The sequence below is a fragment of the Geotrypetes seraphini genome, chromosome 5, assembly GCF_902459505.1.
Source record: "Geotrypetes seraphini chromosome 5, aGeoSer1.1, whole genome shotgun sequence".
In the NCBI taxonomy this organism is placed as follows: Eukaryota; Metazoa; Chordata; class Amphibia; order Gymnophiona; family Dermophiidae; genus Geotrypetes; species Geotrypetes seraphini.
The window spans coordinates 139668169-139690525 of NC_047088.1; the positions used below are offsets into that span (position 1 = coordinate 139668169).

At 45.4% G+C, this 22357-nt stretch overlaps 1 protein-coding gene across 1 annotated transcript in view; it reads right to left on the reverse strand.

The window, feature by feature from the left end:
* The window catches only part of ADAM23 (ADAM metallopeptidase domain 23), a 727231-nt gene that overhangs the window by 661417 nt on the left and 43457 nt on the right, over nucleotides 1-22357 (reverse strand). The window contains 1 exon segment of the mRNA XM_033945744.1: nucleotides 15448-15524. Within this exon segment, the coding sequence (XP_033801635.1) occupies nucleotides 15448-15524 (77 nt within the window).

Below are 22357 nucleotides of genomic sequence, written 5' to 3' on the forward strand. Positions count from 1 at the left end.
TTTCCTTGGATTACTCCTGAGCCTATCATCTCTTAACTTCATCCTATGCCCTCTCATTCTAGAGCTTCCTTTCAAATGAAAGAGACTCAACTCATGTGCATTTACATCACACCATCCCGGATGCCTACTCTATTGCAGATTCTGGTATCATCTGCAAAGAGGCAAATCTTACCCAACAGCCCTTCAGCAATATCGCTTATAAAAATGTTAAGAACATGTTCAAGAACAGAAGCTTGAGGCACACCATATGCCCCTGCGAGAACTCTTAAACATAGAAACATAGAAGGTGATGGCAGAAAAGTGCCATGGCCCAACAAGTCTGCCCACTCTAATGACCCACCACCTAAATTCTTCCCTGAAGTGATCCCATATGCTTATCCCATTTTCTCTTGGAAGTCCAGCGTGCTGCTGGCCTGGACTACCTGCAGTGGAAGACTATTCCAATGATCAACCACACTCTCGGTGAAGTACTTCCTGGTGTCACCATGAAATCTCCCACCCCTGAGTTTCAACGGATGTCCTCTTGTCGCCGTAGGTCCCTTAAGAAAAAAGATATCCTCTTCCATCTCAATATGACCTGTGACATATTTGAACGTCTCAATCATATCTCCCCTCTCTCTATGCTCCTCGAGTGAGTATAGCTGCAACTTCATACGGGAGATCCTTGAGTCCTGAGACCATCCTGGTGGCCATTCTCTGAACCGACTCCATTCTCTGCACATCTTTTTGATAATGCGGTCTCCAGAATTGTACACAATATTCTAAATGAGGTCTCACCAAGGATCTGTACAACGGCATTATAAATTCAGTCTTCCGGCTGACGAAACTTCTTCGGATACAACCCATCATTTGTCTTGCCTTGGATGAAGCTTTCTCCACTTGGTTGGCAGACTTCATGTCTTCGCTAATGATTACTCCCAAATCCCTTTCTGCAGTGGTTCTTGCTAAGGTCACACCATTTAGGTTGTAAGTTCCGCATGGATTTCTGTTGCCAAGGTGCATGACTTTACAATTTTTGGCATTAAAACTTAGTTGCCAAGTTGCGGACCAATGTTCCATTAAGTGTAGGTCCTTCGTCATGCAGTCAGGCACTGAGCTGTTGCCTACTATGTTGCATAGTTTGGCGTCATCGGCAAATAATGCAATTTTCCCTCGAAGCCCTTGAGCCAGGTCCCTTACGAAGATATTAAATAGGATCGGATCCAAGACCGAACCCTGCAGCACACCACTGATCACTTCCGACGTTTCGGAGAGAGTGCTGTTCACCACCACCCTCTGAAGTCTACCACTGAGCCAGTCTTTTATCCATGCAGTTAATGTTTCTCCCAATCCCATCTAACTCATCTTGCTCAATAACCTGCGGTGTGGGACACTATCAAAAGCCTTACTGAATTCCAAGTACACGATGTCCATGGACTCCCCCATATCCAACTTTTTCGTTACCCAGTCGAAGAAGCTGATCAGATTGAAATGGCAGGACCTTCCCTTTGTAAATCCATGTTGATGGGGGTCTCGTAGATTCTCGTTCATTCATGATCGTATCTAGTTTGTGCTTGATTAGTGTTTCCATAGTTTTACACACTATCGATGTGAGACTCACCGGTCTGTAATTCTCAGCTTCCATCCTGCAACCCTTTTTGTGAAGTGGAATGACGGTAGCTGTTTTCCAGTCCAATGGTACTCTTCCTGTACTCAGGGAAAGATTGAAGAGCACGGATAATGGTTCCGCTAGGATATCACTCAACTCTCTAAGTACCCTGGGATGCAGTTTGTCAGGTCCCATGGCTTTGTTCACTTTGAGCCTTGAAAGTTCGCAGTAGACGCTGCTGGACGTAAACTCAAAATCTCGAAATGGGTCTTCCGAGCTTTCCCTTTTCTGCAGCTGTGGGACAGATCCCGGCGCCTCGCAGGTAAAGACTGAGCAGAAATATTCATTTAGTAGTTCGGCTTTATTGGAGTCCGATTCTACATAGTTCCCGTCTGGTTTCTTAAGGCGCACAATCCCATCCGTATTTCTTTTTCTGTCACTGATATACCTGAAGAAGGATTTATCCTCTATTTTAATGTTCTCTGCTAGATTCTCTTCCATCCGGAGTTTGGCCTCTCTGACTGCTGTTTTGACAGCTCTCGACTTAGCCAGATAGTCTTCTTTGTTTTCTCGTGTTCCTAATTGTTTGCAGGAGATAAATGCTTTTTTCTTCTTTTTTACGAGGTCCGAGATCTCCGCAGAGAACCATGAGGCTTATTGTTCCTCCGCCGTTTGCTTACCGTTTTTATGTATAGGTTGGTTGCTTCGTGTACGGTAGATTTCAGAGCTGACCACATTACCTCTACATTATCAGTTGCGGCCTGATTTTGAAGTTAGTGCCCCTAAAGTTGAGGACCTTTGTGGATAAGTTGGATCTAGTGAATCCTTTCCTGAGGTGAAACCACCTCATGTTATGGTCACTGGAAGCCAACTTATTGCCTACCGAAACCTCTGTGTCACTTTCTCCGTTGGTGAGTACCAGGTCCAGTATCGCTTGATTCCTAGTGGGCTCCAACACCATCTGTCTGAGTTGTGCTCCATTTATGGAGGTTAGTAGCCTTCTGCTGCCGCAGGTTGTAGCAGAAAGTTTGTTCCAATCAGTATCAGGCATATTGAAGTCCCCTAGCAACACCGTGTCACCGCGCAAAGTGATGGTCTCTATATCTTCGATTAGCTCCATGTCTATGTTTTCCTGTTGTCTGGATCAAACACCCAACACTTTCTAACCATCCCATCAATTCATCTCTTCAGCATGACCCAATCAACAATCTTCTCTGTCACAGCTCCCATGTCTGGAATGCAATGCCCACCGACTGACATGTAGAAACAACATTAGAACACTTTAAAATAAAATTTAAAACATTTTTACTTAAAGATGCTTTTGACCTTTAACCTAAAACTTACCCCCTCTTTTATGAACGCAGTTAGTTTTTTCAAAGTCTAGAACCTTTACTTTTGAATGAGTCCTCTCTATACCCATCTTACTATTAAACCGTACCATGCAGTGATCACTGGATGCCAAATGATCACCCAGTGTAACATCAGAAACACTTTCCCCGTTTGTAACCACTAAGTCCAGTATGACCCCATCCCACTTAGGTTCCATTACCAACTGTTGGAACAGTTCTCCTTGTAGAGAATCTAGGATCTCCCTACTTCTAGAAGACTCTGCAATAAGAATACCCAAATCAACATCTGGCATTTTAAAATCACCTATTAGTAAAACTTCCCCTTTTTTAGACATATTCTGAATGCCTACTATTAAATCTCTGTCTAGTTCTTCTGTCTCTGAAGGAGGCCTGTATATAATACCAATGTAAATACCATTCCCTCTTTCCAAATTGATTCACAGTGCTTCTTCCTTGCCCTACAGATCCGGCAATTGTGTGGCTTTAATATGATCTTTAACATAACGCTACTCCTCCTCCTTTTCTTCCTACCCTGTCTTTCCTAAAGAGATTATAGCTCGATATAACTACATCCCAGTCATGGTTCTCTTTAAATCACATCTCTGATCACCACTATATCCAACTCCTGTTCTTCCATCACAGCTTCTAGATCCAGAAACTTGTTTCGCATACTTCGAGCATTAGTATACACTTCTTTCCAGATATTGCCCCCTTTTCCTTATACTCACCCAGGGGCTTTGATCACCCTGCCCCATCAGTTCTAGTTTAAAGCCCTCTTCAGCAGATTTGCTAGCCTGCCGCTGAAGACACTTCTTCCCTTCTTTGATAGATGATATACTATCCCCTCTCAGCAGCCCTTGGAAAATCATCCCATGGTCCAGAAAGTCAAAACACTCTCGACGATACCATCCACGTAGCCACGCATATATCTCCAGGATGCGTGCTTCTCTGTCCTGGCCCTTACCCCTTGACAGGGAGGATGGCAAAAATACCATCTGCACACCTGACTGCTTCACCTTCTCTCCCAGAGTCACAAAGTCATTTTTGAAATGTTTGCAGTGGTACCTGTCAGTATCATTAGTGCCAACGTGGATGAACAGCATAGGATAACAGTCATCAGACTTAATGAGTCTTGGCAATCTCTCCGTAACATCTTGGATTTTGGCACCAGGCAGACAGCATACCTCCCGGGACATCATGTCTGGTCTGCAGATAAATGTTTTGTACCCCTCAGAAGTGAATCACTAACCACCACTACCTTATGCCTCCTAATGGTCATGGATCCAGCTATTTTTTTGGATTTCAAGCTTTGGTACTTCCTCCTTCCTGGGATGCTCTCATTGCCTCCACTTCCAGGGCAGCATACCGGTTTTTCAGTTCAAGGGTGGGTGGAGGGAGCAGGGTTCCATAATCTGAGTACCTCTCATTCTCACGGATGCTTCTTAGTCTTGCCACCTCCTCTCAGTTCTTTTACCTACTTCATGAGGGATTCAAGCTGAAGACAGCTTGCACATGGAACTTCTCCCTCTCCCTGGGTAACATTTTCTGTCTGCACAGAGTTGGAAGGTGTAACCTGAGCAGCAGCTTTGGTGACATGATATTTCCCAGCCATACTCTGGTTGCAGAAGTACTTGCACCTGGAAGAAAAAAGAAAGAACAGAAAAATCCTATCAAAGCAATACCCTATTCCTGGTTGGATAAAGAGCCAAAAAAGCTCCACCTTGGGGTGGGCAGGAAAGAATTAACCTCAAGGATCACCTGTGGAGTCTGATCTCTAAGAAAGTCCTCAGTTTAGTCTCAAACTAAGAAGCTGAAACCAGTCAGAGGTCTCTCCTCAAGGAGTGCTTTTCAGTTAGGGCGAGAGGATTCATACACCCATGAAATATAGCACGCTTGAAGTTTTTTAGGCCTCTCTCCCACTTACTACTCCCCAAAGTCTCAAAAAGGTCCTAAAAAAGAAGCCTTTTAGTCAACAGTTCTCTCCTCAAGCAAATATATGCAAATTATATATGCAGTTCACAGGTTGCTAAGCCTCTACAACCTCTCTCTTAGAACCAGGCTTACTGAGGTTTAAGCACTAGGCCAGCATTCCTCCCCTCAAGAGTCACCTGTAGAGTCTTATCTCTAAGAAAGTCCTCAGAATTCAATCTCCTAAGGACTGGTAAACTGCCTTTTTGTAGTTACACAACCACATTTAAAGTAGTTTACATACTGGTACTCAAACATTTTCTTTATTTGTCCTCACAATCTATCTAATGTATCGGGGGCAGTGGAGGATTAAGTTACTTGCCCAAAGTTTGAACCCACAACCTCAGGGTAGGATGTAGCTCTAACCACTGTACCATGCTCATTACAGGGGTAGAACTTGTGCTGCCCGATTCAGGAAAAAAATTTTTGATTCGATTTGGCCTATTGAATTGGTTTTTCAATTTGATTCACTTTTCCCACCCAATAGGGCGTTTTTTCAAACGTCTTGGCAGGTTTATTTTGTAGCCTCTTCATCCACCCTTGCCCTCTCCAACCCCATGCCGATGCTTTAGTGTAAACAAAATAAACAAAGAATAACTCTTCTCTCTCTGTTAGCCAGCGAGCATGAGCTAGGACTTAACACCAGCTCTGGCAGGATACACATTTCAAATCTGATTGTAATCACAAAAAATAAAATTTTATTATTCAAATCATATTGGTCCCAGGCTCTAGTTCTGTTTATCTTCTGTTAACTCGCTCACCAGGGTCTCCTGCCCATTTGACATTTTCTTCTTTCTCCATGCTCGCTATCCATCTTCCATCTCTGTACCTTCCCTTCCAAGAGAAGGAGCAGAGTGTGCCTGGTCTTCAAACCCTCTTCATTAATAGCAAATAAAATATATGCAAGTGTTCTAAAATAGTCACATCAAACTGCAACTAAAATATGGACTCAACACAGACCATGTTTCGGTTATGGTGCCTCCATCAGGAGTCCTAAATGATAACCACAATCCAATAATGAATGATAAAATCCAATTGCTGGTAAAGCAAAATGGTAAACACAAACCATTAATGAAGTCCAGACACTGGTGAAACAGGATAGTGACATGACTGTTTTAGAAGCTTATGTTGTACACAAAGATTAGCCTTTATTACCGACCGCCAGAACAGGGGGAGGTAACAGACTCGGAAATGATAGAGGAAATTAAACACGAATGCAAGACAGGAAATGTCGTAATCTTGGGGGATTTCAATTTTCGGGGATAGACTGGGACCTGGGAACTTCAAATTGTGGCAAGGAGGCAATGTTCCTGGAAGTACTAGGGGATTGCTTCCTGGAACAATTGGTGGGAGAGCCGACAAGAGGAAAAGTCACCTTGGACTTGGTCCTAAACGGCATTACGGGGCCAGCAGGGGAAGTAGAAGTCACGGTCCCGCTGGGGACGAGTGACCACAACATGATCAACTTCAACCTCGATGTCGGGAAGGGGAAAGGTACTAAAACCTCAACCACGACTTTAAACTTTAAAAGGGGAAGATACAATAGCATGAGAGCCATGGTAAAACAACGGATCAAGAAAAAAAATGGGCAAAGTCAAAACGGTAGAACAGAAAAATACTATCATGGAAGCTCAAAGCCTCTACATTCCGCGGGTGTCCAAGCAAAGAAATCTAAAGGCAAAAGAGAGCCGGCGTGGCTTACTAAAGAGGTGAAGGAAGCCATAAAAGAAAAGAAGGACTCCTGTAAAGCATGGAAACGCACGAAAACAACCGAAACTTGGAACAAACACAAGCAAGATCAGAAGAAGTGTCACAGGGCGGTGAGGGATGCCAAGAAGGACTATGAGGAGGCCAAAAACTTCAAGTCCTTCTTCAGGTACGTGAAAGGGAGAAAACCCGCAAAAGAGGCAGTGGAACCGCTGGACGACCAGGGAAGGAAAGGGTACATCAAGGAAGACAAACAAATCGCAGACAGATTAAATTCCTTCTTTGCGTCTGTCTTTACAAAGGAAGACACTGCGACAATTCCAGCAGCAGTAAAAGTGTTCCAAGGAGCAACAGAGGACAGCCTTACCACAGTAGAAGTGGACCTGGACCAGATTTACTGCCAGATCGACCAACTCAAAAGTGACAAATCTCCTGGACCAGACGGAATCCATCCGAGAGTCTTGAAAGAGCTAAAAGTGGAAATCAGAGAACTATTGCAAAAACTTGCCAACCTGTCAATAAAAACAGGACAGATACCGGATGACTGGAAAATAGCGAACGTCACGCCGATATTTAAAAAAAGGATCGAGAGGAGTACCGGGCAACTATAGACCTGTAAGTCTCACGTCGGTCCCTGCGAAGATGGTGGAAGCGCTGATCAAGGATAGCATAACCCAGCACTTAGACACACACGACCTGATGAGAGCCAACCAACATGGATTCAGAAAAGGGAAGTCATGTTTGACGAACCTACTTCAATTTTTTGAGACAATGAACAAACAAATTGATAATGGAGAACCGGTGGATATTATATACTTGGATTTTCAGAAAGCGTTCGACAAGGTTCCACATGCAAGACTCCTCAGGAAAGTGCAAGGCCATGGAATAGAAGGAGATATACTAAGATGGATAGGCAAATGGCTGGAGAACAGAAGGCAGAGAGAAGGCATAAATGGGAAGTTCTCAGACTGGGAGAATGTGACTAGCGGTGCGCCCCAGGGCTCGGTACTTGGGCCTATCTTATTTAATATTTTTATCAACGACCTAGAGGATGGAATATCCAGTGAGATCATCAAGTTTGCAGATGACACAAAGCTATGCTGGGCAATCAACTCGCAGAAGGACAGTGAGGAACTCCAGAGCGACTTGAGCCGATTGGAGCAATGGGCAGACAAATGGCAGATGAAGTTTAATGTGGAAAAATGCAAAGTGACGCACTTAGGCAGAAAAAATAAGGAGCACAAGTATAGTATGTCAGGTGCGACTCTGGGAAGAGCCGAACTGGAAAAGGACCTGGGCGTATTAATCGATAGGACCCTGAAGCCATCGGCACAATGCGCGGCGGCAGCGAAGAACGCAAACAGAATGCTAGGCATGACAAAGAAGGGAATCACGAGTAGATTGGAGAAAGTAATAATGCCGCTTTATAAAGCAATGGTCAGACCACACTTGGAGTACTGCGTCCAACATTGGTCTCCATACCTATAGAAGGATATATAAATACTCGAGAGGGTGCAGAGACGAGCAACAAAGCTAATAAAGGGCATGGAGAACTTGGAATACGAGGAACGATTCAAGAGACTGGGATTGTTCTCCCTCGAGAAGAGGAGACTGCGAGGGGATATGATCGACAAAATAGAGCAGGAAAAAAAATTATTTACAATGTCTAATGTGACACGGACAAGAGGACATGGACAGAAGTTAATGGGGGACAAGTTCAGGACAAATATCAGGAAGTTCTGCTTCACGCAACGAGTTGTGGACACCTGGAATGCTCTCCCATAAGAGGTAATTGCGGAATCCACCGTTTTAGGATTTAAGGATAAGTTAGATGTGCATCTCCTTATGAGTGGCATAAAGTGACATGGGTAAGGGTAAGCTAGACATACTAGAGAATGACACGGGGAAAAATCTGTCCCCGTCACTGCACCGTCCCCGGCCCACCATCCTCTGCACCGCCCCGTCACCGCCGTTCCCTTCACCGCCCCATCACCGTCACCGCCACTGCCATCCCATTCACCGCCCCGTCACCGTCCCCGCAGCATCCATATAAGCCTCAGTACTGCGAAACACCATGAAGACAGAAGAGAATCCTGCCACCACTACTACTACTACTGCACTGAGAATCTGTTTCAGTGCATCTGCCCTGTAGTAAAAACAGAACATAAAATAAATCAATTGACTAGTCCTCCCTTGCAATGACGTGTCCCCCATGTTCACCTATAGCTCGAATCAGGTCAATTGTGCACACTAAAAATGCAGGTGGATCTGGAACGTGAGCGCAGGCAGGCAGTGATACAAAAACAGCAGACACCCGACCGATTGCAGTGTTCCGCCATCTCCCTCCCTCCATCTCACCTTAGATGTAGAGTATGCCGGCTTTCTTTTTCGCCCAGCCGCACGTGCGGGTGCTCATTTGTTCAATATTCTCCTCTGATGCAACCGGAAACAGGAAGTTGTAAGAGAGGAGAAGATTGATTAACTCGAGCAGCCCGGCTTTTTGAACGCGTGCGGCTGGGCGAAAAAGAAAGCCGGCATACTCTACATCAGTGTTTTTCAACCTTTTTACACCCGTGAACCGGCAGAAATAAAAGAATTATTTTGTGGACCGGCAAACTATTAGGACTAAAATTTTAAAACCCTGTTTCCGCCCCAACTCCGCAAGCTCGGTCACCTCAGTAACTATAGAAAAATAGACAAATATAGTGTAAAATATAGACAGCAGATATAACTTCTCAAAACTGACACATTTTGATCACTAAATTGAAAATAAAATCATTTTTCCTACCTTTGCTGTCTGGTGATTGGTTTCATGAGTCTCTGGTTGCGTTTTCTTCTGTCTGTGTATCCTTTCTTTCATTTCTTTCTTTCTGCACTCGGGCCCAAGAATTGTCCCTTTCTATTCCTTCCCTCTTTCCTTCCTATGTCCTTAGTGCCCCCGGTGCCTCCTTCCCATGTCTTTAGTGCCCCCAGTGCCTCCTTCCCATGTCCTTAGTGCCCCTAGTGCCTCCTTCCTATGTCCCTCTCACTGCCTTCTACACTTTGTCCCACCCCCACCCCCGAATCCTGCCTGCCTACTTTTCTCCCTCGCTAGCCAAAGCCAGCCTGCTGCCTCCCTGCCGCTAAAAAAAAAACAAAAACACCTTCTTCCATTTCCCCTGCTCTTACCGGCATGCTGCAGCTACTAAAGCCGACAGGAAGTCTTTCCGACTCAATTCTGAAGTCGGAGAGGACGTTCTGGGCCAGCCAGGCAGCGATTGGCTGGCCCAGAACGTCCTCTCCGACGTCAGAATTGACGTTGGAAAGACTTCCTGTCGGCTTTAGTAGCTGCAGCATGGCGATAAGAGCAGGAGAAAAGGAGAGGCTTTTTTTTTTTCTTCGCGCAGACCAGCAGAAATTCAACCGGCGGTTGCTCTTCAGTTCAAAGGTGAGGTGGAGGGAGGGAGATGGCAGGGACCGCGCAATCTTGATTGCCTCACTGCGGGGACAAGTCCATTCACCGCTCCACGGGGCGGCGAATGGCCTTGTCCCCGTCCCGCAGAGGCCACTATTTTTTCTTCCCCGTTTCAGCGGGCTACCCGCGGCTAAACGCGGCTAGCCACGGGTAACCCGCCACCGTGTCATTCTCTAAGACATACATTTTCTTACGAGAAGCTTAGAGTGATATGAGGACTAAAACTATGCCAGGCCTAAAACTGGGCAGGGCCTCCGCGTGTGCGGATCGCCAGACTTAATGGACCTAAGGTCTGTTCCGGAGATGGTCTTTCTTATGTTCTTAAACTATTTTATGTTGGTTTTTATTGGTTACTATTAAAGTTGGGTTTGAAGACCAGGCCTCTCTCTGCTCTCTTGGATCCCACCCTACCCCCATCCACCTCCTGCTTTTGTTATAAGCTTAGGAAGAGGCAGAGAGTAGTAAAGGAAGAACAGAATGATTTTGAGGACTGTTGGTCTCCAGGGACCACCATTTGTTCCCAGGCCTTGCATTGAAGAACACTTGTACTACACCATCCTGACTGGTCTTTGAGGAACTGCAGTTTTTATATAGCTAATAATAAAGCAATAATCATACTGTACATCATATTATATTGTATATATCATAGTTGTGACCTATTCTTATAGCTTGTGGATTCTAGTCTTAAGCCCAGTTGATTGTACAGAACTAGTAATATTCAACTCAGCCACCTCTAACCCCCACGTTATCACATACTAGACTAATCCAGCTTCTGCTTTTCTCCTTGTCACCTTTACACAGGTTGTAGCCTGATGGTACTAACCTGATTAATCCCTCCCCCCACCAATTATTCCTATGTTGCTAGAAATGTTTCCGCTTTATTTTCATTTTAGCAATACTTGTTCAACACACTTTCAGTAAGGAAATTAAAATTCCTATGTACTGGCCTTATAGCCTACCAGAAAAACTGCAAAATTTTATAACAGTCTTCAAGAAGTTAATATAATATTTTGGACAACCAAAATGTTTTCAAGTGAATTAACCTGTCATGTAGCTGCACAAAATGTAAAAACTGCATTTTATGGCTGCTGTGACTTAGGACGTCCAGGCACAAATGCCCTGATTCTCTAAAGTCTGCCTAAAGTTATCTATTTTATTTATTTATTTGGATTTCTATCCCGTCCTCCCAACAGCTCAGAACGGGTTACAAAAGGACATTCACAGTGTAGGAAGAGGACATGAAGCTAAAGGCAGGGATTATAGAGGACAAAGGAACTAAAAAAGGAAGAGAGAATACCGACAGACGCATACAAAGAGACATTTTCGAAGGGGTCAGTTTACAAGGAGTCAGATCATTCAGTATCTTTGGCAAAAAGGAAGGTCTTTGTTGCTCTCCGAAAGGCCATTAGCAAGTCCAGTGACCTGATCTGAGTAGGCAGTTGGTTCCACAGGCGAGGGATAAAGTGGCTATATGAGCATATGCTTATTGATTCTAGTTTAAGAGATCTTCCTGAGGGAAGGCAGAGTCATATCTCCAAGTCAGAGCGGAGGAAGCGACTTGGAAAGTATGACTGTAGCTTGGCTGCTATGTAGGTTGGGGTTTTGTGGTGGAATCTTTTATGTGCTATTACTAGGGCTTTGAAGGTGCAACGTTTCTTGACTGGTAGCCAGTGTGCATCATAGAGCACTGGGGTGATGGGGTCATGGATGTTTAGGTTGTACAGGAGGCAGATTGCTGAGTTTTATATCCATTGTAGGTGTTTCAGGTCTTTTGTGGTGAGTTTGTTGAAGATAGCGTTACAGTAGTCCATCCCTGGCGAAGGTAGTAGTAAGATGTGGAGACAACCTGAGAGATATGGGCCAAGAGGGATAGGTGGCCATCTAGTACCACTCCAAGGCTGCAAACCTGGTTTTTCACTGTGAGGAAGGTGGATTACCAGGACAGTGTTGGTCGAGTGAAGCTGGTATTCTTCTTTCTGATCCAGAGTAGTTTGGTCTTTGAGGTGTTTATTGTCCGTCATCCATATCTTCATGTCATCAAGACAGTGGTGGAGGTTAGTGAGTTGGGTTGACAGGTCTTTACCTAGTTGGATCAACAGTTGTAAGTCATTGGCATAAGAGTGGATAGTGATCTTATATTTGAGGGCGATGTTGATGACTGAAGAGGAATGGGGAGAGCAACGCACCCTGGGGCACTCCATATTTGATGGGTTTGGGACTAGATTTGTCTTGGCCTAGTAGAACAGATTGTGTTCTCTGATGTAGGAAGGAAGTGAACCATTGTAGGGCTGAGTCTCCAATTCCTAGGCCGGTGAGCCTGTACAGGAGGAGTTGATGGTCAATAGTGTCAAAGGCAAAACTAAGGTCCAGTAGGGCATTGTTACCTTTATCTAGTATTGACCAGCTTTCATCAGTGATGTCTAGGAGAACTGACTCAGGGCTGTGGTTTGCTCAGAAGCCAGACTGGAAAGGAGATAGGACTCCGTGTTGGTCTGTGAATGGTTGCAGTTGGTGGAGCACTATTCTTTTTAATAGCTTAGAGGCGAAGGATAGGTTTGAAATGGGCCTATAGCTTCCTGGGTCATTTGGATCAAGTGTTGGATTTTTGAAGGTGGGTTTGATAATAGCTGATTTCCATATAAGGGGTATGTTTCCAGTTGATAGGGATGTGTTCAAGATAGGGAGGATAGATTCCGCAAAAGTGTTTTCTGCGGCTAGGAGGCTGGATGGGCATGGGTCAAGGCTTGTATTAGAAGGGCAAAGTTCTTTCAGTGTTTCTATGAGTTCATTTTATGTGACCGGGAGTGGTTGGATTAGGGTTAATGATTCAGCAGGTGTGGTCCTGGTAGTAAGTGGGAGGAGTGTCTGGAGGGGGGTTCTGCTAGGGGAGGAGTCAAGTTTGCTGCGGATGGTATTAACTTTGTTTGGAAGAAGTTGGAGAGGGTCTCACTGTTGAAATTGGAGGGATTGTTGTACTTGTGGCCCTGGACAGCTGAGAAGAGGTGGTTAGTCAAGGCAACCAGGTGTCTAGATCAGTTTGGGGCTTTCCCTAGTAGCCAATATCAGCACCAATTCTATAAAATTTAGGCACCCTTTATATAATCATGCTCAGCGTCACCTAAGCATGCTTAGGCGGTACTCAGCATCCTAACATTCAGGTGTCCCCAATTTATGCCAGGGTTTTCTATGCCTAAAGTTAGGCGCCAATATCGGAGCCTAATGACACCTGATTCACAAAGAGGTGACTAACTGAAAAATACGTCCATGATCCGCCCTCCTAACCACACCTACTTTTAGTGTAAGCACTTTGGATTAGACACATACTTTATATAGAATCAAGATTTTCGAATTAGGTGCCTTTCTTTTAAATCCAATTAAGGCCTCTTGTGAGGAATGCCAATATCAGCACTGATTACCGTATTTTCACGCATATAACGTGCGCGTTATACACGATTTTACAAACCATGAATAACCATGAGCGTTATACCCGTGAGCGTGTTGTACACATTTTTTTTACATAGTTCCCCCCCTGACGTCTGATTCACCCCGCAGGATCACTCGCACCCCCACCCCGAAGGACCGCTCGCACTCGCACCCCCACCCCGAAGGACCACTCGCACCCCCACAGCCTCCCATCCCCCCATCAAGGAGAAGTTGCCTACCGTTGTCCTGCTGCTTCCTCTGCCGGCTGTCCCGCCCCTTCTCTGAGCCCTGCGTCTGCGCTGCTTTCTCTTCCGGCGGTCCTGCCCTTTCTCTGACGCCAGGCAGCTTCTCCTTGATGGGGGGATGGGGAGGCTGTGGCGGTGCGAGCGGTCCTTCGGGGTGGGGGTGCGGGTGCAAGTGGTCCTGCGGGGGGGGGTGAATCGGATGTCGGGGGGGGCATCAGGCTTTCAGGGTGGGGACAGGACTTCAAGGGGGGACAGGACTTCAAGGGGGAGAGGAGAGTCGGGGCGGCCAGAGGAGAGTCGAGGCGGGCGAAAGGAGAGTCGGGGCGACCAGAGGAGAGTTGGGGCGGGCGAAAGGAGAGTCGGGCGGCGACGGGAGAGTCGGGGCGGCATGCGCGGTATACGGGTGTGCGCGGTATATAAAAATGTATTTACATAAATTACAGTTTCCCGCGCGCTATACCCGTGTGCACGTTTTACACGGGTGCGCGGTATATGAGTGAAAATACGGTAAGCCTATTGTTAATTTTGGGTGGATTTTATAGAATTAGGGCTAAATCTCTTGTCCAACATAGCTGGTTACAAGAGATGAGGATAGCAGGAATAGCCATTACTACATGGAGTTGTTGTTTTTTTACCATTGAACCTTACAGAAGACTAGCTTTCCCAAATCAGATCACAGAGGGTGAGTATTTTTTCTTCGCTACAAAAAGCAGTCTAACTTTTCATGTCAAGCCAGGGTTTTTTGTAAAGTTTACAATAATGTAGTACTGTTTGATGTTTTCAAATGAATTAAAAGCTTTTTACATTTATGTTTACAGAGACAATACCACCTTGTAAGGTTTTCTGAATGCACAACTCGGTTTCCTGACGCAGGATCAAAACGGGCCACGTTGGAACCTGTGATTAAGATAAGTTCTTTGCTTATTAACTTTATCAGCATAAGAATAAGTTAGACTGCTTTTTGCAGTGAAGAAGAAATACTTTTATACCATTCAATTATATGCAATGACTGGGTGGTGAGGCAATATTCTTGGGGTTCGCCCCTTGTTGTTTCCTCCGAGTCTCTTAGCATATTTTTCATCTAAAATTATTATAGTCCAACTTGTACAAGAAGTTTGTTTAGTGTACCGGGGCAAGTAACTTTACTAGCATTACTTAAAATTAACCAATTCATTGATAAAGTGGTATGAAGGAGTAAAGAGGATGGAACTTGCTCTACTGCTTTTTCTCTGTGGTTTACACAATCACAGAGATTTGTATGGGGCAATGAAATGTTAAATGGCTTGCCCAGTCACAAGGAGCTGCAGTGGGAATTGAACTCACAAACTTCAGGGTGCTAGGGCAGCTGCTCTAAACACTAGGCCACTCCTCCTTAATGATGAGGAACAGCAGCAGACCTTGTGATTGTAGGCAAGTCACTTAGCCCACCATGGCTTCAGGTAAAACTTATAATGTAAGTGTCCCCCTCACTAAGGTATGAAAATACCTACAGTACTTAAGATGTACAGTAACTCACCTTCAGCTAATAATGAAAACAAGGTGTAAGCTAAATTCAAATGTTTTCTTAGTTCTAGAAAAAAAATGCTTCCCAAAGCACAAAAGCATGAAGATTGACAGCTGAAAATCTCTGAGACCCATTCTTATTTTACCTTTCTTTTTTCAATCAGTAAAACTACAACCACAAAGCACAAACTCTCACAACTGAATACTTACTTATTCAATGTGAGATCAAGGATGAATTTGGAACCAAAAGCCTCAATTTGGAAACTTGCCTGGGCCAGATGCACAGCCTGTGAATATGAAAAAAGACAGTTAAGACTTTTTCCTTGGCCAATGAGAAATAAGTCAAATTAAGTAAGAATGGCCATACTTGGGCAGACCAATGATCCATCTAACTTAGTATCCTGCCTCTAACAGTGGCCAATCCAGGTTACAAGTACCTGGCAAAGTCCCAAATGCTACTCTGGGATTGGTAACATCAAATCTTGCTACTAATATCAGAAATAACAGTGGCTTTGCCCATTTCTATCTCTATCAAATAGTACAGTCATAAAATGCATGTTCCTGCTGAATGAGGTAATGCTTCACTTGGTAATGTACAGATAAAGATATCTACAGTGTAATTCAGACCACTCAAAGTCAAAATGTAGCATTTACAGCTTTTGAATAGCAGTAAGTCACCAGTTAAACAATGCTGGATCAAAGGTTTGACAAAATTCATCACATCATCATATCAGTAGGGAGAAAGGAAAAAGTGCTATAAGTTTGGGATTTTTTTTTTAAATAGAAAATTTGTGCATTTGAGAAAATCAACATGGAAGTGTATAAACGTGTAGATAGGCTCCATTATTTTAGAAGAGCAGATCAGAATACATGAATCAGAGGTAAAATTGACAAATTCCCACTCTCAAAAACATAAAAAAAACACCCTCATGTGGAAGATACATGTGGAACTGTGTTCAAATAAAAGGGGGTAGTTCGGGATACTCCTCTATGTCCAGATCTTGCACCTTCATTCTTTCTGGAAGGGGTTGTTTGTGCCTTAGTGCCAAATTGTAGAACATGCAGTATGTCATGAATGTCTAACATACTTTGTCTAGCCTAGATCAGACCAGGCAATGTAAGCTGTTTTTCAGCAGCCTCTCAATGGGGTGGAGAAACGGCTACAAAGCAACGCGTAAACTTCCCCTCCCTCCCTTCGCTGAACCAATAGCTCGTCCTCAGAAGGAATCAGAATGCTCTAACAGTGTTGCTCTGTGGAGAAAGGGGATGGAAGACACCTAATGGGAAGAGGAGTAAGTTTTTTCTCAAGAGGGACAGAGAATGTGTATGTGCTGCAGAGTCCGTTCAAACCTCATTCCCCAGCAGCTGGGAAACAAAGGTGGGTTGCAAGAGCCAGAGTGATTTAATCAAAGTTGTAGGATCGTGCAAAAAAGCAAGTCGTGCTTTCTTTAGTTGCTCTTGTGGATTGCATGAGGTTGATCTTTCCTGGCTTCCTTTTCTGGTTTTGCGAAACGTAAGGAAGACTACTGCTTGTTTCCCCTTCAAGTTTTGACCAAGGTATTCATTGTATTTAGGATCGCCTCACTTCTAGACAATGATGGAGTGACCATAAAATGAGTTTTCGCAGTCCACACCTTATGCTCGTGGTTTCAAACCAGCCCCTCTGGAGTTTTGAGTAAGCAGAATACAGCAGCTTTCCAAATACAGGCAAGCAATTTTGTAGTGCAAGAGACTGTAGGCCAGGGGGGAAGCCAGAGGACGCTACAAAGAAGAGGGAAACATGTAAGCCTTCGGGGGGAGAGGACCCTGGGGTAGAAATACATGGAGGGAGGGGGTTCAAAGAGACATGCATATGCCAGACAGGGGGGGAGGGAAGAAATAATGGGTCTAAAAACAGAGGAGAGGGAGAGAGATGGTGGACAATGGGATTTAGGGAGGGAAGGAACAGGACACAAGGGATGGTGTGTGTAGGGGGGGTGGATAGAGATACTGGATAGGTGGGTAGTTGGGAAGAGAAAAGAAGAGCTGGTGGACCCTGGGGTGGTGGGGAAGGAGGAAGAGATGCTGGATTAAAGGGTAGTTGAGAAAAGGAGAGATGATGGATCTGAGGATGGTGAGGTCCATCGCTGCAGCTGCGGGGATGAATACGAAAAAAAAGAAAGATGCCAGACCTCTGGGGGAGGGAAGGGAAACAGATGGGGAGGACAGAGATGGAAGATGGATGGTTAGCATGGAGAAAGAAGAAAACAACAAATATGCAGGAGACCCTGGCATGCGAGTTATCTGATTTGAATAATGACCAGCCAACAAAAGGTAGAAAAAATAATTTTGTTTTCTATTTTGTGATTAGAATGTGTCACATTTTAAATGTGTATCCTGCCAGAGCTGGTGTTAGGCCTCAAACGTGAGCTAGGATTTAACAGAGAAAGGGAAAGTCTTTTTTGTTTATTTTGTTTACATCACAGCACCAGTGTGGGTAGGAGAGAGCAAAGGGGGTAGGGTGGGTGAAGAGGCTATAAAATAAATCCACCAGGATGTTTGAAAAAAAACAACCCAATTGGGCAGGAAAATCGAATTGAATCGAAAAATCGTTTCAATAGGCTGAATCGAATCAAAATATTTTTTCCTGAATTGGGTAGCACTAGTAGGCACTGCTAGGATGCCTCAGGATGTGATGGAATCTTTTGAGAGGGCAAAAGGGCTTCATCATCTGTACATGTAGATGTGCAAGTGTGGGGTAGTGCAAGGTCTTACTAACTACTGGTAATCAAGCTGCTCTCAAAGTGTACATGGATTCTAGAATACAATAGGATGTATGCTTCATAATAGGATCCAGGATATCTGAGAAAGACATCTGTTATTTCACCCTTAGTTTTGCAGACTACTTGCATGTAGAGCAGTGTCTCTCAACTTTTTTTTTTTTTTTAGCTCCAGCACACTAAACAGAGCAAATGTTTATCACAGCACATTATAATTGAAATTATAAAATTGCAAAACCAACAAAAAACACATTTATTTATTTAAAGTTATTTAAACTATGTATGGGTCATTGTAACAACAGTGATTTAATCTATGTATGGGTGATTGTAACAACATTGAAATTAAAGTAGATAGAATAGAATTGCTAATCCATGCGATGGATGTTCTTGTTTTTGAGTGCAAATTAACTCAAAATGCAGCTCGATAGTCAACACGCATTTCATCAGCCACCATCTACAGTCGTTCTCTTTTTTTCAACTTAATTTCTGTCAGAGCTGAAAATCCAAGTTCACAAAGATAAGAAAATCCAAACAGTAACAAAGCCTTGATTTGGTTTGTTGTTGAAGTTTGGATAACTACTGCATAAAAAATAAAAATAAAATTATTTGCCGTTAGTTTTCAAAGACCTATCATGTCATAGAATGATGCTTGCCTGAGCAATTGTATCCTTATTCACACAGATGCTCATAACATTGACAGACTCTAGCATATGTGACATATATGTCATCTATTCTAGTGTATACTTATGAAGAGAATTTTTAAAAATAAAATAAAAATTCTGGAATCTCTTGTGGAACACCCGGAATCTATTTGGGGCACACCACTGTGCCGTGGCACACAGTTTGAGACACACTGATGTAGAGGGAGTTGCTAGGCTAAGGGGACAGAAATCATATATATATAAAAGCAAAGTTGGCTTTATATACATATATAAATACATAGATTAAATAAGTAAAAAGAAAAAATTTGTTAAAACGTCATAAATGCTAGGTTGGGATTAACGAGGATCTTACCACCATGAGTTATGGCTGTCTGAAAATTCCTGGATACCTAAGTATTGACGTATGCATAGTTAAGCTCACTATAACTCTGGTTCTTTATCACTTGTGGAAGTTATATATGAGTTGATTTGGTGAATTGATAAAGAGGAAAGAAGTTTGGAAAATAGATCTAAGGGAGGACATTGGGACAAAGGTTTAATTTCCAAAAATTTGGAAGGAGGCAGGTAGTAGGTAGGGGTGAGCCAGTGGGAGGTGGGAGATGCCAGTGGTGTACTAAGACCATTGAAGGGGAGTGTTGGCAAGTTCCAGGGAGGTACCGTATTTTCACGCAGATAACGCGCACCCGTGTAAAACGCGCTCACGGGTATACCGCGCATGCAGCCCGACTGTCCTTTCGCCCGCCCCGACTCTCCTCTGGCCACCCCGATTCTCCTTTCGCCCTCCCCGACTCTCCGTGCGCTGTCCCGACTATCCGTTCACCCTCCCTGACTTTCCGTGCACTGCCCCGACTCTCCGTGCGCTGTCCCGACTCTCCGTTCACCCTCCCTTACTTTCCGTGCACTGCCCCGACTCTCCGTGCGCTGTCCCGACTATCCGTTCACCACAAGGAGATACTGACAAACCACTGAAAGAGATCCCAGGAACAACACCCAAAGGCCCACTCAGTATGTGAACCAGTTGAGTGGAGTGGACTAGGGTAACTGGGGGGTGGAAATGGACCCGGAGTTTTCTCAGCAGAATTTCCCAGACCACCTCTTCCTCTCAACACATTGACACGCTAGTGGGTTTATTTTATAGCTTTTTCACTCCCTTCGGTCTGCCTGTCCCCCTTGAAGTCCTGTCCCCCCTTGAAGGTCTGCCTGTCCCCCTTGAAGGTCTGTCCCCATCCTGAAAGCCTGATGCCCCCCCCCCCCGACGTCCGATACATCCCCCCCCCCGGCAGGACCACTCGCACCCCCACCCCGAAGGACCGCCGACTCCCCGACAATATCGGGCCAGAAGGGAGCCCAAACCCTCCTGGCCACGGCAACCCCCCTACCCCCACATAGTAACATAGTAGATGACGGCAGATAAAGACCCGAATGGTCCATCCAGTCTGCCCAACCTGATTCAATTTAAAAATTTTTTTTTTTTTTTTTTTTTTTTCTTCTTAGCTATTTCTGGGCGAGAATCCAAAGCTTTACCCGGTACTGTGCTTGGGTTCCAACTGCCGAAATCTCTGTTAAGACTTACTCCAGCCCATCTACACCCTCCCAGCCATTGAAGCCCTCCCCTGCCCATCCTCCTCCAAACGGCCATACACAGACACAGACCGTACAAGTCTGCCCAGTAACTGGCCTAGTTCAATCTTTAATATTATTTTCTGATTCTAAATCTTCTGTGTTCATCCCACGCTTCTTTGAACTCAGTCACAGTTTTACTCTCCACCACCTCTCCCGGGAGCGCATTCCAGGCATCCACCACCCTCTCCGTAAAGTAGAATTTCCTAACATTGCCCCTGAATCTACCACCCCTCAACCTCAAATTATGTCCTCTGGTTTTACCATTTTCCTTTCTCTGGAAAAGATTTTGTTCTACGTTAATACCCTTTAAGTATTTGAACGTCTGAATCATATCTCCCCTGTCTCTCCTTTCCTCTAGGGTATACATATTCAGGGCTTCCAGTCTCTCCTCATATGTCTTCTGGTGCAAGCCTCCTATCATTTTCGTCGCCCTCCTCTGGACCGCCTCAAGTCTTCTTACGTCTTTCACCCCGCACTACATTACGGGCAGGAGGGATCCCAGGCCCTCCTGCCCTCGACGCAAACCCCCCTCCCTCCAACGACCGCCCCCCCCCCCAAGACCCTCCGCCCGCCCCCCCAGCTGACCCGCGACCCCCCTGGCCGACCCCCACGACACCCCCACCCCCCTTCCCCGTACCTTTGGTAGTTGGCCGGACAGACGGGAGCCAAACCCGCCTGTCCGGCAGGCAGCCAACGACGGAATGAGGCCGGATTGGCCCATCCGTCCCAAAGCTCCGCCTACTGGTGGGGCATAAGGCACGTGGGCCAATCAGAATAGGCCCTGGAGCCTTAGGTCCCACCTGGGGGCGCAGCCTGAGGCACATGGTCGGGTTGGGCCCATGTGCCTCAGGCCGCGCCCCCAGGTGGGACCTAAGGCTCCAGGGCCTATTCTGATTGGCCCATGCGCCTTAGGCCCCACCAGTAGGCGGAGCTTTGGGACGGATGGGCCAATCCGGCCTCATTCCATCGTTGGCTGCCTGCCGGACAGGCGGGTTTGGCTCCCGTCTGTCCGGCCAACTACCAAAGGTACGGGGAAGGGGGGCGGGGGTGTCGTGGGGGGCGGCCAGGGGGGTCGCGGGTCGGCTGGGGGGGCGGTCGGAGGTTCTTGGGGGGGGGCGGTCGTTGGAGGGAGGGGGGTTTGCGTCGAGGGCAGGAGGGCCTGGGATCCCTCCTGCCCGTAATGTAGTGCGGGGTGGGGGTAGGGGGTCGCCGTGGCCAGGAGGGTTTGGGCTCCCTCCTGGCCCGATATTGTCGGGGAGTTGGGGAGTCGGCCGGGCAAGAGGGCTTGGGCTCCCTCTTGCTCCGATCGTGGATGCGGGTGTGGGTGGGAGCGCGTGCGAGCGGTCGTTCGGGGTGGGGGTGCGAGCGGTCCTGCTGGGGGGGGTGAATCGGGCGTCGGGCGGGGTGGGAACTATGTAAAAAAAATTTTGTATAACGCGCGAGGGGTATGCGCGGTAGGTAAAAACGCGTATAACGCGCGCGTTATATGCGTGAAAATACGGTATATAGTTTTGAGATCCAAGAGCTTTACTAACTGCTCTATTGCTTATGTGATATATGCAATAGTTTGCCCATGTGAGTTAATCTATATAGCAGGCCGGTAAAACTGCGTTTGACAGAACATAAGTCGCGATTAAATACTGAGTGCCTCCAAGCCCCTATGGTGCAACATTGGATCAGAAAAAGGCACTCGGTGGAAGAATTACGATGGCGAGTTATCATGAATATTCAGCAGGGGTTGGGGGGAGGAAATTTAGAAAAAATATTAAATGAAAAAATATTAGAAAAAATAATAAAAAATATTAAATGAAAGAGAACAGCGATTAATTTATCATCTGGATACTGTGGAGCCTCAGGGATTAAACATAGAGGTAGAATGGGCGTCTTTGATAGGTTGAGGACTCTGTCCAATAGGAAGCAGGGGATGTCAGCTGTTTGGAGGGAGTGTATTAAAACGGCAATAGTAGGACACCGACGCCATCTTACTCTTTAAGAGTTCTAGGAGTCGGATGACAATAACGGCTGCGTTGAGTTGGTTTGGGGGTTTAAATTAATATTAAAAATTAAAAAAGAGAA